Source organism: Elaeis guineensis, chromosome 9 (genome assembly GCF_000442705.2).
Source record: "Elaeis guineensis isolate ETL-2024a chromosome 9, EG11, whole genome shotgun sequence".
Taxonomy (NCBI): Eukaryota; Viridiplantae; Streptophyta; class Magnoliopsida; order Arecales; family Arecaceae; genus Elaeis; species Elaeis guineensis.
In genome coordinates this window covers 90,475,337-90,493,319 of record NC_026001.2, presented here as the reverse complement: position 1 = coordinate 90,493,319, position 17,983 = coordinate 90,475,337, and the positions used below count along the sequence as shown (strand labels likewise).

Genomic DNA, 17,983 nt, shown 5'->3' with positions numbered 1-17,983 from the left:
TCGAGTTGAGAGATATGCCCAGTCAAATTCTTTTTCATAAAAAATTCTTTTTTTTATTTTGATTGATCTGCAAGTTATAAACAATGGAATTTGATCTTTACATTACATATGTCAAACTTTTTTAGAGGTTGGCATAATATTATAAAGCTCAAAAAATTATTTGATTTTAGAAAAAGAACTAATTGGTGAAATGTTATATGGGAAAATAAGAGCTTTTAAATGTCTAGTCCATAACTCAGCTTCCCGACATGGCAAATCTTGCTCTTGAATCCTGCTCAGACCTTCTGGACTGGCTAGAGTGATCTATATCAGGTATGGTGACCCTCTTTAATTTTGGATCTTCCAACTCGAGAGATTTAGCTGCTTCTAAATTAATATTAGAGATGGAGAAATGCCTACTTCTTGTCTTATCGAAACCACTTAACTTTGCTAGGAATCTAACCCATTCAAATGGATCCAAAAAACTCAATACTCTTATGTTTTGCTTTTATGACATTCTTCTAGATGATAGAATCCTCAACAAGCGACATTTCATACTCTATCCATAGATCATCTATCAAGGAGCATAGGTTCTTCATCTTCATCTGATATAGAAGGTTCTAACAATTTCAAATTCTATTCAGGATGGCAGCCCCTTCACTTCTTAAAACAGTAAATGTACCAATAGCCAACTTATCTTGTCTTTCTAAATAAAACTTATGGCCTTTATTAAGGGGCTCATTCTCGTGACATCAGCCTCCTATTGTCATCGATACGAAAATTTTGAAAGCATTAATAAGCCTTTTCATCTAGTAATGGTCACAAGGTCTATATTTTCATATATTCTAGTGGCATTGATCATGAATTTCCTCCTATCTTTCGCAAGCTGATACTTTTGTTACCAACGTAAAGGAACATCGCAATTTCATAGGGCTCCCGTGGATGAGCTAGTAGATATCCAAAGAAATTAATTCCTATGTTATTTTGTCAATCTGTTTTTACTATAAATACTACCACTTGATCCATCAATCTATTTCACATCTTACTTACTTGATAGAATTGCTTTTTGATTAGGATTTTGAATTTGATCCATATTAGATTAGAAATATTTGTGATCTTTCATGTACGAAGTCTATTATGTAAGGGCAATGGCTGGAAAGTATGAGACAAGCAAAAGCTACTTTTTAAATACTAGTATATCTATAGATAGTGAATTAGGTCTTTAACTGGACTAACCAGTTATTTAGTTTCTTTGCACAAATAGCTCTATCATATATAGGGATACGAAGTTTGTCTTTAAATAGATACAAGGGGGTTTTGAATACCCATAGACTGTTCATCCTCCTAGGTAGATGGTTGACCCTCTTCTCTAGACATTAGAGATAGCTTCGCTATAGAACTTGGTAATATTTGAGTTGATGGCCTTGCCTGTTCAAATATAAAATTGATGAATTAGGCAATATTCTTTTCCAATTGTATGAGATGTCCTTGATGTTATCATTCATCGCAATGAAATGCATAAATATATTGTGATATTAGAACATGCCCTTGAAATTCTTGGAAAAAGAAAAATCAAAGTGGAGTAAAACATCTCATGTCGTTGTCGGAGGGCCAAAAGCATTTTTGGATAATTTTAAGATGTTTGTAAAAAATCTTGAAATAACTTTCTAGCTCCTCCAAAAGCTCAAAAAAGTCTACAGCAAAAGGCTCCTATATATTTAGAGCTTTTGAGCAAAAGCTCTATTTGAGATGCATCAAGAAGATATTTTATTTTAATAAAAATTTAGCATAGATGAAAACATCGATAATAATTAATCATGATAATATAATATAATATAATAATTTTTTAATATTATGATAATAATAATATAATTATACTATTATAGCATGATATTGTTTTAATATAGTATAACATATATTATTCATAATAATATAATTAAAATAATAAAATGATAGTATAACCATAATATAGTTTTATAAAATAATATAATATATTTATTATAATACAATATATTAAATGTAATATAATAAAATCATTCTATTATATTATATTCTATATTTAATTAGTATATTAAATTATATTATAATTTAATTATATAATATAAATTATAATAATATATTACTATAATATATTAAAAAATATTTTTTAGTTTAATATTTACATAAAATATTAAAATAAATAATTTATAAATTAAGGATACTTTATAATAATAGTTTTTGTTAATATAAATAATTAGATAATTAAAAGCACCATGCAATGTCTTCTATTTTTATTTCTTGATATGAAAAGAACTTTCTTAGTTTGATTACCAATAGATATTAAAGTTTCACGATACTTTTCAAAATAGAGTTACCAAAAATCAAAAGCTATTTATTAAAAGCTCTACTATTATTATCATTCATCGAGGAGGTAGAAGTAGCCGTCATACTTGATTATTCTAGCAACTTTAAGTATTGATAATGGTTCTCCCATCCATTTATAGTATTCATTGTTTGGACCATAAACTATGGCCCTCACTAATTTCAAGGATTAAAACTCTAATACCAACTTGATTCAATTATGGAAAAGAAAAAATATTTTTATCTATTAAACTCAAATCTCTTAATAAAAATATTAAATAATAAACAAATTGGTTAAAGTATGATCTATATCCTTTTTTTACTAGTGATAATAAAATTGAGTATAGAACCCATTTTCATATACTAAGGTCTATTTTTAGACAATTCGGATTGGATTTCTCTTTTAGTTAAAGAGATTCAGTATTCTCAAAATAAATGACTAGCAATAATAATTATGAAAAGCTAAATGCAACATAAGGTAAACTTTGATTTATATATCAACTTTGTCTGGAGCTGCTTCACCTAAATTTTCTTAGATTGAGAGATGTATCCGATCAAAATCTTTCTTAAAATAAAATTTACTTTAACCAATCCAAAAGATCTAAATAATGGAGACCTTGATCACTAGGTGTTTTGAATCTTTTATAATTTGGTATCATATTGTATAGCTCAAAAAACTATCTGGTCCTCTGTAGTGATGGCCTAGGTTAGATGGCTGATTGAAGATGGAACTTCGATTGATATTAGTCGAGATGCTTGGATTTTCAACCTTCCCCTCTGACATTGGCCAACCTATATTAGCTTAGAGATGGATGACCATCTGTGGGTCTGTGATTTGATTACTACCAATTATAAGGGTTGGAGGGCTCCAGATGTCACCCATCTTTTTAGCGGTAAGTTTACCGATGGATTTCTTGCTATTCTGATTTCTATCCATCAAAGTCGTGACTTAAGAGTGTGGGATCAAACTTGCTGCTCTTAGATCCCTGCTAAAGAGCTTGTTGAGAAGAGCAGACCAATGCCAGAGAGGAGGATTGAGGTGGTTTGAATTTGGAGATGGCTGTCCATCTCGAGATCAAACTTTTTTTTAAAAGATTGCTTGGGACCAACTATCAGCATGAACATTTCTTATGGATAGAGGCATGAAACTTCCGACTTTCTGTCTGATATGCAAACTAGAGAATGAGTCGATGGAGTATGCCCTGCTTCATTGTTTGAGGTCATATTTGATTTGGGAGATGACGGGTGGTCAGCCTTGGGGGGCCAAGTAGTGGCCCTTGACTTCCTTCTTGGATGTGATCCATCGACCATCAAAGTATGACCGAGGGTCCACCATAAGGTGATAGGATGACATATGTTGCTTATTAGATTTGACCGTCTAGAAATAGTCTAATCTTTGAAGTCGAGGTTGTGCTTACGCATCGAATGTTAGAGAGAGCCTATTGTTTAGCTATGGAGTACAACCATTTTGATACTTTTAGCCTGTCTCTTATCGTCCTGAGTTTTCGAAACTCCCTTGCTGCGCATGCAACAACTTGGAGGGTTCTTTTGATTTTCTGGGAGCCTCTCCCTCGAGGTTTGTCAAGATTAAATTCGACGGCAATATTAGGAATGGTAGAGATGGTACAGACTATGTCATTCAGGATCTGGAAGCTAAGTTGCTGGCTGTAAGGAGCTTACATCTATTTGAGCCGTTTGTTCTCAAAATAGAGCTCCGTGCTGCTTGGATGAGCATCATCTGTGCAAGGCAGGAGCTATGAACAAAGAGGATTTTTATTGAGGATAACTTAACTACAGTCATCGATTAGATTCAAGACAAAATGAAGCATCTGAAAGTTCATCCACTGCTTTGTGATGTATAGAGATCTCTTTATTATTCCATTATGACGTTTGTTCGACATGTCTTTCGAGAGATGAACAACATCACGGATTGAGTTACATCTTTTATTGCCAAGCATATCGGAAACTGAATCGGGCATCAAAGTGACGATTGCCCATAGGCTCTGTAGGATATTTTGTATCTGATTTTTTAGACAATACTCATCTTAGAATGGTATGATCATCCACTTGTATCAAAAAAAAAAAAAAAAAAAGAAAAAAAAAGAAAAACCTCAATTGGAAGATCTTTAGAAGTTGGGCACACAATTTAACTTTCTAATGTAATAGATCAATTTTTTTTAGATCTACATGTAGTGATAAGAATGATCCAAAACATTAGGCATGCAGCATGCAGCATTATTCTTTATCTATCAGATTAAAGGAATCAATCAATGCCTGTCTATCCAATCCAATCAAAAGCCATGGAATCCAACGGAACTCATAGCCATCCTTACAATTTCTTTTTTTGACTAGCTATCTCAACCAATTTTAGGCCTTAGTTGGAGATGCCTGGTCTATCCAAAGGAATGATGCACGCAAGGCAAGCTAGCTAGACGCAGTCCACAAATACATAAAAATACACAACCACACACACCTATGATCCATAAAGAAAAGAAAAGTATTTACTGATAAAGTTGGGCTTCTATCATAATAAGCTGACAAAGCTAAGCCATAGCGCGCGGTAACAACAAAGGAATAGATAAGCATTGGAACTAGAAGCAAAAGAGTAATGGGAGGTGTCAACGCCACCTGGGACACTTCAATCACACATCCAACTTGATATGACTTCCCCCCTCTTTTTTTTTTTTTTTTTTTCTCCGATCTCTCTCATCTTTATCTCTTCTATAATCTCCAATCTCCACCCCATGTGTCTCCTTCCCACTTCCCTTCTCCCCATTCCTACCATCTTTTCATTCGCCATCTTCGGAGACTCAAGGACATTCGGTGGTTAAAGCCAACCACCACCCAAGTTCCCTTCAATTTAGAGAATTAAAAACTACAAATTTTGAAGTCTAAACAAGACAACTCCTTTTCTACTCTCCCTAAAGTCTCTTTGCTTCTCTCTCTCTCTCTCTCTCTCTCTCTCAAGCCCTTTTTCCTTGGCTATCTTTTAGTTTATTGCCTCCTCTTTATTGTAGGTGGGCCTCTTTCCCATGTGCTCGCCTCAAGTGATGATGAGAATTGATAGAGAGAGAGAGAGAAGGTGAGAAGATACAGAGAGAAGAGTGTTTTATTATGTTATCTTGGTAAATGTTTTATTATGTTTTGTGGGCTTCAAGTACTAACATTCACCACCACCACCACCACTTCATCTCGCACCAAAGCTCTCTCCTACCTCCTCTCTCTCTCTCTCTCTCTTCCTTCTCTTTCTCTTATTCTCGTTGTTGCTATTCCTCTATATTTCTCTTATACCAATCTTTTATTCTGTTTTACTCCCTTTGCCGCTTTTCTTGGAATAGGATGGATTTATCCTCGGAGGTTCCGAAGAGGAGGAGCGCCGACTCCTCTCCGGAGTTCGAGTTCTGGATGGTCGGCAATCCTTCTTATCCGCAGCCGGAATTACTCACCGCCGACGAGCTCTTCGTCGACGGCGTCCTACTCCCCCTCCACCTCCTCTCCGTCGTCCATTCCGAACCGGACCCGGAGCCTGAGTTGGCCGAGCCCCAGCCTGAACCATCGCCGCCGCCGCCACTGCCACCGCCGCTGGAGCCCTCGCCGGCGTCGATCTCGTCGTCGCCGTCGTCCGGGTCGAAGCGGTGGAGGGATATATTCAAGGTCGGGGAGAAGAAGGGGAACGAGAAGGAGCGGCCGCGGAGGGAAAGCAAGGGCAGCGGCGGCAGCGCCGCCGAGATCAACATCAACATCTGGCCCTTCTCCCGGAGTCGCTCCGCCGGCAACGGTGGCGCCGCCGCCGGCCGGTCCCGCGCATCCTCCATGGCCGGCCGGAAGGCCAGCAGCGCCCCCTGCTCCCGGAGCAACTCCCGCGGCGAATCCTCCAAACCCTCCTCCGCCGCCGCCGCCGGAGCGACGCGGAGGTGGGCTGCGAGCCCCGGCCGGGCCGGGCTCAGCGGGGGGGTTCATCTGGGCCGCACAAGTCCGGTCTGGCAGATCCGGAGGGGCGAGAAGCGGACCGAACCGGCGGCCAGCCGGGGGCTGGAGAGGGCGAATCAGAGGGATAAGGTCACCGGAGGGAAAAGGGGGAGTGGATTTGGAGGTGGCGTTAGAGTTCTTAATTTGAATGTCAACACTTGCATCGGGTATCGGAACCCGGTGAGCTGTAGGGGTAACGGCAAGGATGGGGTGACCGGCGGTGGCCGGACCGCCAGTGAGGACGGTGGAGGCAATGGGAGCCTCTTTAGTTTGAGATCCTTCTTCTCGAAGAAGGTCTACTGATGATGTAGAGAGAGACTTTTTCCCCTTTTTTTGGATGGTTTTTGTTTAAATTTGTTTCCTTTTGGTTAATCATGCTTACTTGTAATTAACCACTCTTTTAAAGTAATCTACTCTTGTCTATTTTGAACTCTAAGTAGCATTACTAGTTTGATTTGATGAGTGTCTATAAGTTGTGCTATTGCTTGGAGACCATACTAAAGTGATAAGCTCCAATAAATGGAACAAGTAATTATCATTGTTATTAATTATTGTCATGATTAAAGATCTTAATGAACCCTTAAAATTTGATTGATAATAGTTATTTATGAGTATGGCTGGCCGATGGTATGGATTGGGTTAATGACTCTCTGCTAACTATGTATAAAAATTATGTGGTTTTTAAAATTTTGAATACCTCTGATATGGAGCTCAAGGGGCAAAATGATTGATTAAACTAAGAAAGTAATTCTTTGTACAAGTGTAAGAAGGTATTGCCACTCCAAATATCTCTCCTCTTGTTGATGGCTTGAATTTGAGGAAGATTAGAGGCCAAACAAGATCTTGGGCTGGAGTGGCCAGTTTCATTTGATATCATGTAAAACTAAGATCTTATAATCTTGTGAAAATGATGGCTGGAGTTGTCCATGGCTCACTGGTCGACATCAGCTTGATGGCAAGGAATTATTTCGGCCTCACTGGTTGAACATGTGTTGCATTATTGGGCTACGAAGAATATCTTGTATCCAAGTGTTCCAAATGTTGAGGTACCTTTCTCAAAAGAGACTAATTGACCCTAAAAGAGTTGTGTGGTGGACAAATGCAAGCATGCGGGTTATTGCCATAACACATGCTATCACATCATTATTGCATAAAGTTAACCAGCTTAGTTTGGTGGTGAAGTTTTCTTTTTTCTTTTTTTTTTTGATAAATCAGATTTATTAAACCAATTTAAAATAAATGCATTCATACGAATCAACAAATAAATATTAAAGAATTCAATAGAAATATCTAATAAAATCATTCATTGAGTAAATCCAATATGAGTAAATCAATCAGGGGTTGCCACTGGTTCCATTTAAACTGTCCTGTTTCTAGGGGAAGGCTAATCTTGCTCTTTGTCCAATACAACATTTCACATATGCCAATGAACAACTGTGAGACTGTGACACTGGTCAACTCTTTCAATTACAAATCTTGGGGCCACATATTGGTGACAAGTGGCTAGACTGGTGTTCAACCACTACTAGTGGGGGATCACCTGTGAGATGTGATGACTAAGATTGAGACTTTTAAGCCAGCTTATGGCTCACCTTTCTGAGTCTTGACATGGGTCTCACTAACTATGATTTATGTGGCAATTACATAAAGAAGGCACATGGCAAGGCTATAGTTAGCAAATGGGAAGAAGAAAGGTGACCACAGATCACTCTTCATGTGCACATTGATCTAGCCAACCAAATAGGAGGCCACCTTATAGACTGGGCCTCTCATGGAATTATGTGGGACTTGGTATCATTAATTCTATCAGAATGCCCTGTCCCTGTGGGCACTGCTAATGTACAAAGGCAGGGTTCTAATAGAACCACTAGATTAAAATGTGCAATCTATGGCATTCAGAAAATGTTCAATGTTCCACTTTTTAAGGTCCAAATGAACCAGTGGATGTTAGAAATTCCAAGCGAATAGTAGTGCACTATCTTTGAGGCCAAAATGTCAGCAACCAATGACAGATGCTGACCTTCTGCTTGTTTAATGCCTGCTCCCTTCCTGATCCCTAGTCAAAAGCTCTATTACATGTGGAACTTTGGTAAGGCTAGCATGTAGGAGAAAAAAAATATCCGCACATAACTAGTTGTCTGATGGTGCATGATATGATGAACAGCCACTTTTTTACCTAGGGCATCGTTATCCACTATTTCCTAAGTGTAACATTATCTTTTTATGGTCCAACATAATTTTTTTTTATTTTTTAGTATAAAAATTATATCTTACATGACATACACCGTGTGGCTGTATTGATTGATAAAAATATTTGATGAATAAAATTAACAAAAATAAATGATTATAATTGATGACATGCACAACCATACGATGCTTGATATATATTTTTTTTTCATAAGAATTTAAAGCATCATGTTGTCATATACCAAAAAGAAAGAAAAAATGGTTCATGTTCCAAAAACTAGCCTTTTCAAGGAAATATTCCATAAATCCACTGAGAAGAGCAAACAGACGGGCTCTACAGCAACTGAGACTGTGGACCCATTGTCCTAGGGTTCTATTTTTTTGTCTTGAGGTAATTATTAGGCTTTTGAGGCATTGGGGCAGCTCAATTTTATGGGGAGCCAGGGAGCAGAGCTCTTGTTCCCTGAGCCTATATAAATGTGGGGGTCACGAATATCATGGGACTAGCCGCATCCATTGCCAGTGTGGGGCCCCGCATTTCGAGACCATCCAAAGTTTCATTGTCCTAAAAGGACTCCATTATCGCTGTCCTTTAATTCATGCTCCTACTATTTATGATTTTATATTATCTAGACTTTATCATCTTAAATTTCCACCAATATTGGGGTGCCACAGTTTTTACCTTTTATGATGCATCATCTACAATTGGTCACTACATGGTCCATCATAACTAGGGCTTGTCTTGTTGGTAACACGGTAATAACCTAATTTCTACTTTCCTTAGCAGCCAAAGAGTATAGAGTTAATTTTTCGATGATGCATTTTCAAGTATTTGGATTTAGATAATTATAGTGTAGATGAATCTCCTTTTCTTTCTCTCTGAAAATTATTTCATGATTCATCTTTTGTTACTTGGAAGTAAGCTTCTAACGGAGAGTGATTTTAGTAGACATGGGGTTGAATTGGAGAGGTCTAATCTTACAATCATCTTTACTTTATCACATGTGCAACGATCTTGTTGCTTGAAGTTAAGCTATTAAAGCAGGGAATAATAGACGAGAAAATCATTTGGGTTTGGATGCCTTTAGTGTAGGGTTGAAATGGAGTAGTCTAGCTAGTTTTGCAATAATAATCATTCTAGCATTGCATGCACTAGTTCTCATTGTATGAACCGCACAATATCATGCAATATATTATTCTATGTATCATGTCGGACCCATGTAATCAGGTCCATCATGTGATATATAGACAGTTATGTTCAACCTTAATGTAGGTAGGATCTTGACTCAAATCAATCTTATGTTAAGAGGGTTCTTCCATTTTTAACCTAGAAAGGTTATAAGAAGCAAGATGTTTTATGAGAAAATAGCTAGTGATCATTGATTAGTGAGGCTTAGAAGACCAAATTGTGGATTCATTTATATCATCTTATTAATTGGAAAGAGGAATGCTAGATCTACATGCAAGTATAAGATGACAGATGCGTTCTCATTTCGCATCATAAAGACATGCACCACAAAATGGATGACAAGTGTATTGAAGAGCACAATAGTTTGAAAAGTCTTATTCAAAAGTTATCATCATTATTATGAGAACAAAGCATGTGCATGAATGATTGTGTTTAAGAGTCTGCAAGCTACATGAAAAGAGAGATGAAATAGGAATTGTTAGGTACAAGCACTTGTTGCCAAGTATAGTTGAATAAGAAATAATCATGCATGCGACGTTCTCGAAGTGTGACATTTGCCATACATGCTCTATTTGAGATTTAAGAACCGGTGCTTAGCTGCCTATTACTAAGTAAAAAGATGTGTTAGGAATTTAAGCTGCCATGCATGAGTCCAACATTTTACTTGGTGGTACTAGAGTACTGTTGTTGTCCATCCTAACAACTTGTTGAAAAGAGTGAGATTATCTCCATCATCATGGGATCAAGGAGTCATGTCTTCATTTAACCCTAGACTTAAGCATGTTTTAAATATGTAATCATTCTTGCAATGTCCTTAGTCATGAGCAAGCTAAACTGATATGTGAATAGTATGAATAACTGAAGTCACTCTATCTTATTCTTATTAATTAATCCCTCAATCTAATTACTATTATTTTTTATATAATCGATATACACTCTTCTGGTTCAAGAGTTAATAATTTTCATATAAGATAGATGCAGCCACAAACAGACATATGACAAGAGCAATATGGATAGGGAGGCACTCTCAAGCTATGCTTATACGATGGAATAGGAATATCAAGATCCATAATACTATATTAGATCATAGATGGCCATCATCATCAAAAGATGGATAATTATAAAATAAAACTATTCATGAGCATGTGTCATATCATATATTATGTATGTTGTTTTGTAACTATTCATCTTCTGATAGTAACTATCTAAAGATGTACATTATTCCAGTACTCTATAGTGTGGGAGCCGCACCGCAGAAGATTCTGATTGATTAGATAAACTTATGGCAAAGCCTTTTCTTTAATAGTGAGCAGCCCTAGCATGAGGATATTGGAAGCACGGCTTTTCACTGTTCATGCAAGGATGAGATATTCTTCTTTGTATTTGACCTCTACTGCTCCCTCCAAACTCCAAGGCTCCATCTGCTACTATATGACTTCCACTTTTGACCACCTCCCCTAAATCCTATGCATAGGAGAAAACTATTCCAGATCTGAACTCTAAGAAAGTGGCAGTGGAAGGTAAACATAAGGGTCCAGAGAAAAGGACGTCCTATGAGTACAAAAGGAAGGGAAAATTTCAAACACGACAGGTAGGTGTCGGGAGTCGGGTCGTTTTTTTGGCAGGTTTGTGTTCTGTGCCAGGCTTAATAATTTCTAAAGTCTTTGATGGACCGCATTACAATAAGATAATTATTATGCCTCCCCTCCAAGAGTTACACTTATTTCAACCACCCCTCCATCACATTCACCCTCATGATCATGAGGGAAAAAAAAAAAAAAAGGGAGTTGCATTCTAATGTTTGCTTACACTTTTGGTGTACTTCTTTTTGCAAAGTTATATTATTATAATTTATAAACAAGGTTTAGAATAATGATCATGTTACAATGGCTATTATAACAATTTTTTGAGTCATTTCTCATCGATTTTCTTTTTTCCTATACACCAAGTTCATTTTAATTGTAATTTTGTTAAATATGGGTCTCAGCACTATGTATGCAAATACAAATTCAAGAGATTTGAGGGACAAAATGCTTTGGATAGATTGCTGAGTGCATATAAAATTTCCTTGGACCTATTAAAATTAGCCTGACAACTTAATAGTCAGTTATTTCCATGTATCACATTGGTTTTTATGAAGTATACCAATTCCTTTGAGAGACAAAAGAATTATTATATGCATGAAATCATTTGTCTCCTTTCATTACCCACAATTAGATTCAAAGTTTTGATCATGATCATGCTTCCTCTTCACCCATGATATAGAACAGCGAGCTATCATTTAGAATAAATACTAATTAAATAATAATGGTGCAAGAAAGAAATTAAGAGAGAAGAACAAATGCATTTAACAGAAAATAAATATCAAAATAATAAGTTTGACTCCTTCTATAAAGACACCTCTCTATATCCATGACGTAAAAAAGAAAAGTATCACAACTTATGCAACTCTCTTTCTCCTGATAAAATCATATTCTTTTTGCCACAGTAAAACAAAAAATGTTACCATCTGCTGCTAAAAGATAAAAATCTCACTTTAACTAAAAAGCAAACTCAAAAATATTGAACCCAAGACTCAGCTTAACATGGATCTGAATTCTAAAATCATTAGGACTATTGATCAACTGAACAGAAATCCTAAGAAGATTAGAACTTGACAATGAACCTTAACACATGCTATTGTAGAAGGTAATTAGAGCAAACTAGGGGTTAAAACCCAATGAATGGTGCTTCATGAACAAAGTGTCTAATCTGGAGACCCTTGGAGTGGGTAGAAAGAATCTGAATGGGATTCCCCAAAGAGATCTGAGCTGACAAAACAAAAGGCATCTGAAACTGCGGAAGCAAAAAGCTTCTTCTGATAAAAGCTTCATGACTTTCTATTTATGGAAGGTTATTTTATATCAATTATCACATTGAAGTTTTTAAGAAATTCATTTAGATTGTGATTTGACTGATAAGTTGAAAGGCAACCAATAGATGACAAGACGAATAAATTGTGGAATATCTTATCAGACTTCTTGCTGTTGGTATTTATCTTTTACATTATTTTATTTATTCTATTTTATCTTAATCTTCTAGCTTCCTATCATCAATAGTTTCCAATGGTTTTTCTAGCACATTTTGGCGCAAATGGTTGTAATGAATTTACAATCATCAACTATGAAAGATTTGGAAAAAGTAGATACTATATTAGAAATTGAAGTTATGAAATATAATGGGAAGATATGCATTATGCCAATCACATTCTATTGAGAAAATGATTTCAAAATTCAAATATCATTCATTGATTGTCCTATATGAGTTCCAAGATGTATTCAAAAAATGCACTAATGCTAGTTGGATTATGAATGCAAAATACAGATGCAAATGGGTATTTTACCCTTGAATATGGAGCAATTGCTTGGTCATCTAAGTAAAAGTCTTGTATATTGCATTTTCCAATGTAATTGGAGTTCAGTTTTTTGGCAGGCGCTAATAGAAAAAAATGGTTGAATGGTCTCAATCTTTGCAATCTATATCTTTTCATTACAATAATTTACGATACTATCAACATTTTATAGTAAAACATGCATATAATGGTAAGGGTAGGCATATAAGGCATAATTATGCAACACAATTAATTGAATATGAAATTATTGCTGTTAAATATATGAAGTCAAGCAAATATTTAGCAGATCTTTACACCAAATGACTCTCAAAAGAGGAGAAATTCTTTGTACACCGCGGGCGGTATAGAAAATCTAAAGTGGAGCGCATCGTCTTATCTCATTGATTCACGTAGCCATCATTTTTCAACGCGCATTTAATGCCTACAGTTTTATATTTTCATTTGAAATTTTGAATGACGAAAATGTTCCTGCTCTTTGAAAAAAATTATGATATTTTATATCCATATTATGACATCTTGCGTGCAGAAAGTTATAATTTGACGCACAGGATGTCATAATTTGATGCAAGATATCATAATATGCCACAGGATGTCATAATATGCCACAGGATATCATAATTTTTTTCAAAGAGGAGGGATATTTTCATCATTTAAAATTTTTAAATAAAAAAAATGAAACTGCAAGCATTAAATGCGCATTGAAAAGTGATTGGACAAAAATATTCTTCCTATTTTATGATATTCTGGATCATATTATGACATCCTGTGTGCAGAAAGTTATAATTTGATGTAGGATATCATAATATGTCAGAATGTCATAATTTTTTAGGTCATATTATGACATTCTGCATGCAGAAAGTCATAATTTGATACAGATTATCATAATATACCATAGGATATCATAATTTTTTTCAAAGAAGAAGGGTATTTTCGTCATTCAAAATTTTAAATGAAAAAATAGAATTGCAAATATTAAATGCACGTTAGAAAGTGATGACTATGTAGATCAATCAGGTAAGACGGTGCACTCACGTCGGATTTTCTACATCACCCACGGTGCACAAAGAATTTTCAAGGAGTTGGTAAAAAAAAATATCAAGTAATATGAGAGTAAAATCCTTGACTAAATAGTCACCAATAATTGAAACCAATCCATGAAAATGACTAGTTTTGGATCTAATTGACAAGAACAAGTTACTGCAAGTGACTGATGTAGCATTGACATTTTATATCAGTCCCATCTAAAGTTACTTATTGTTCACCATTATGGAAATGACATTAAGCAATGCTCTTAATGAATTCAAGAAAAATGCAAATACAAGAGAAGTGTCTATATATAATGGTGATATATTTAAAACTTCATCTATATGAACATCGAAGTGATGCCACTTCTCATAAGAGTTTAGGTGATGTAGTCCAGAGATGTTCAACCTTATGGTTTATTGACTTTGAGCCCTCATACATCAGACTCCATGATCAAGGGTCTCAAAATATTGAAATAACATGTCCAAGACTATTACAAATGAAAAAAAGGTAATATATGCATCAAAGTTGCATTAGAATATTAACTGGTCAAGCTCCCACCTGGCATTGTCATAAGGCCAGCAAGTCACTATATATGAGACCTATCCAAGTAAGGTAACACTCAATTCACAAGTGCCTAATGAGCATAAATTTTGTAAAATTGGGCAATACTGGGACAAGTTAAAATGTCAATATTATTTTATGCATATCAACTCAAAATATGGCTTCATCCTATTAGCGAAATTTGAATTTTGTTAGTATATGGGATCTGATCCGCCCATAATGCAATGGTAGTTTTGGGTGGTTACTTTTAGTAACTATCCAACCCTATTTAAAAGAAAAAACTTGCAACAGAAAGATAGATACGTTCTGAAGAAAAACTAGAATAAAAAAAACTCTCCTCCTTTTCTAGAATTCAAGAGACTCTCTCCATTACTCTATTATTTCTCAAATGCTTTTACACTGTGAAAAATTGGTATCTTCATGTTAACCATATTTTGCACATGTGAATTCAAATTGACCAACAAATTGATCAATATTTCAATATTAATTCAATATAAAAATATTTACTATTCAATAGTAAATTAATTCAATACTATATATATTTTATATATTTATAATAATATAATAATAATAATTAAAATAATAATAATAAATTAAAATAATAAAATAATAATAATAAATAAGTATATTAATTATTATCTATTATATTAATTATAATTTTATTATTATATAATAATAAAATAATTAATCATAATATATTAATTCTAATAAAATATATTAATTTTAATAAAATTAGATTAGAATAAATTTAAATTATATTAACTAGTAAAGCAGCCAGAGATCCATTTGGACCAAAAATCTGTAAGTTAGTGTTTAATTTGAAATTTAAATTCCATTCTTCATTGGTATTAGAGCTAAGTTTAGGCTATTTTTTGGCATGATTTAGTATGTTAATAACCAGTTGTTGAATAATTTTTATGATTAATTTGTTGTTTGCATATAATTTTATACTATAAATTCAAAAACTTTTTCTCACTGTACACTATGAATTAGGACACTAATTTTTGTGTGAAAATAGTCTAAGATGTTTGGTTTATGCCTACAAAATTTTATAGTGATTAGGCAAGCCGTTCAAGAGAAATTGAGATTTCAAATTTCTAAAATTGTAAATTTAAGAGGGCAAAACCAAAAATCAGTTCAATTTTTCAGATTTCAAAATTTACATAGTTGGAAAGAGCATGTCAAGAACTTTAAGTCCATATACAATTTGAAATTTTTGAAGATTAGTAGATGGAGATATTAAAGATTAAAAAATTAGGGGCTAAAATGAATAAAATCTAAAAAAATATTGGAGATTTTTTGATGTTGAAGAAGATGGCCATTGTGCTGCACATCACGTGTGATGGTGGGTCTTAGAAAGAAGATCCATGGTGGGAATACTCTTCCCACTTAATAAAAAAAAATCGATGGCTCTTTTCACTTAATAAAAAAATCAATTTAAACCCAAGCCCTCTAAAATTAGAGTCCAAACTCAGCACCTTTGACCACTCAGCCAAACTAATATCATATTTCTTAAAATATATACATATATACATATACATACATATACATACATACATACATACATATATATATATACATATATACATATACATACATATACATACATACATATGTACATACATACATACATACATACATATATATATATATATATATATATATGAATAAAAAGATACTTAAATATAATAGAAGTAGAATAGCAAAGACTTTGTATCTAATTAAACTTGTATCTTGATATTTAGGTGCCTATATTATATTTTTTTCTAATATTTTTATTTTTTTTTATTTGTTATAGAAAAAATAGTAATTGTGTACATATGCCCACACCAGGCACATGTTAGAAAAATGGTAAAATAATTAAATGAATATAGAATGAAACTTAATGTTGATATGATTGAGCATGCCAAAATAATCAATGAAAAAATATAAAACATTATATTTTCGGAATATGTTATGAATGAGGATCAAAGATTCTCAGTATTACGAGTTACTGTATCTGATTTTTGGCAATATCTGTTAGATCATTTTGGGAATCATCTAGACCATATAAAAAATATTTTTGGTTAGTGAATGCTTTTGTGGAAGAGTACATGATAAGAAATATCACCAGATCAGTAGCCCTCTCATTAAGCCCTAATTTTTATCATTATGGGTATGTTGACTTAGGCACTTCATACCTACCAAAAGTAGCACCTAGGTAAGTTCTTAGAGAAATTGATGAGTCTATCCCTAAGAAAATTCGATACTTTTATCATTAGTTTTTTTGTATTAAAAATATATTAATTATAAATATTTTATTTATTGTTGTAATGCACATTTGATATGTAAATAGATGGATTTTGTTTTTCATGTATGAAATTTCATCTATTATTTGGTATGCAGCCTTCAATTTGAACATATATGTTATATTTATTATTAATTTTGGTGTATACTTATTTTAAGTGGGAGTTCTAGATGACCTGAATGCTTGTAATGTCTTTCATCTAGAATGAATATTTTGCTATAATGGTACCAAGTTTGTGATAATTGAATATTAGGATAACGAACGATAATTGAAAATATAGTGAACTTTCAACTTTGTGCCTTGTATTATTGACAAAATCAAATGTATATTGTGTTTGGGTACTGATATTATACATGTACATCTTTTTGTACTAATTTTTTATGGCATAAAAAAATATTATTACTGAACTAAATAAAGATGAAAAGATAAATAATGATAATTATAATATTTATTATATAAAAATTTAATATGTACTTGAGAAATAAGAAGCCTTAGAGGCTATAAATCATTAATGACAAACCTTGGTGTGGATAATTCTGCTCAAAATAGGAGAGGCTAAGAGACACATCGAGCTTGGAAAAAGGTAGATTTCATTGCTCAAGGCATTTTGGCAAGTTCTATGAATGATGATCTACTATATGAATGCAAGTAATATCTGATTGCTTATGCCATGTGAAATGTCTTGAAGGAAAAGTTTGGATGCACATCAATGATCAAACGGAGGCATCTAACAATCAAGTTTGACCCTTATAAGAAGCATCCCAATCATACAATTCAGCAACATCTAAAAAGGATATCAAACATAATTACTGAGTTGAAGTCAACTGACCAACTTTTGTCTCATCAACAACAAGTACAAGCTGTGATCGATTCTCTTTCTGATAACTAAGAGTATATGAAGGTTAATCTAAACTACAATAAAAGTATCAAGACCTTCATTGATATTGTCCACCATGTAGAACTCGAAGATGAGTGTCTTATAATGGCGAGGCTTCCTGGACAGGCCTTTATGACTGAGTCTGGCTCTCAAAGTGCTTCAGGTTCTCAACATAAA

At 34.1% G+C, this 17,983-nt stretch overlaps 1 protein-coding gene across 2 annotated transcripts; it reads left to right on the top strand.

Annotated features, from left to right (window-relative positions):
* The first annotated feature begins 5,115 nt into the window (after window positions 1-5,115).
* LOC105042141 (uncharacterized) lies at window positions 5,116-6,724 on the top strand. Of its 2 annotated transcripts, none has more exons than XM_010919248.4 (2): window positions 5,116-5,401; window positions 5,658-6,724. In XM_010919248.4, the coding sequence occupies exons 1-2, from the start codon at window positions 5,352-5,354 to the stop codon at window positions 6,589-6,591; spliced, it is 984 nt and encodes a 327-aa protein (XP_010917550.3). In that variant the 5' UTR covers window positions 5,116-5,351; the 3' UTR covers window positions 6,592-6,724. The 2 variants fall into 2 exon arrangements, with proteins under 2 accessions (XP_010917550.3, XP_073099777.1); XM_073243676.1 differs by having other exon boundaries at window positions 5,117-5,444.
* The last annotated feature ends 11,259 nt before the right edge of the window (window positions 6,725-17,983 follow it).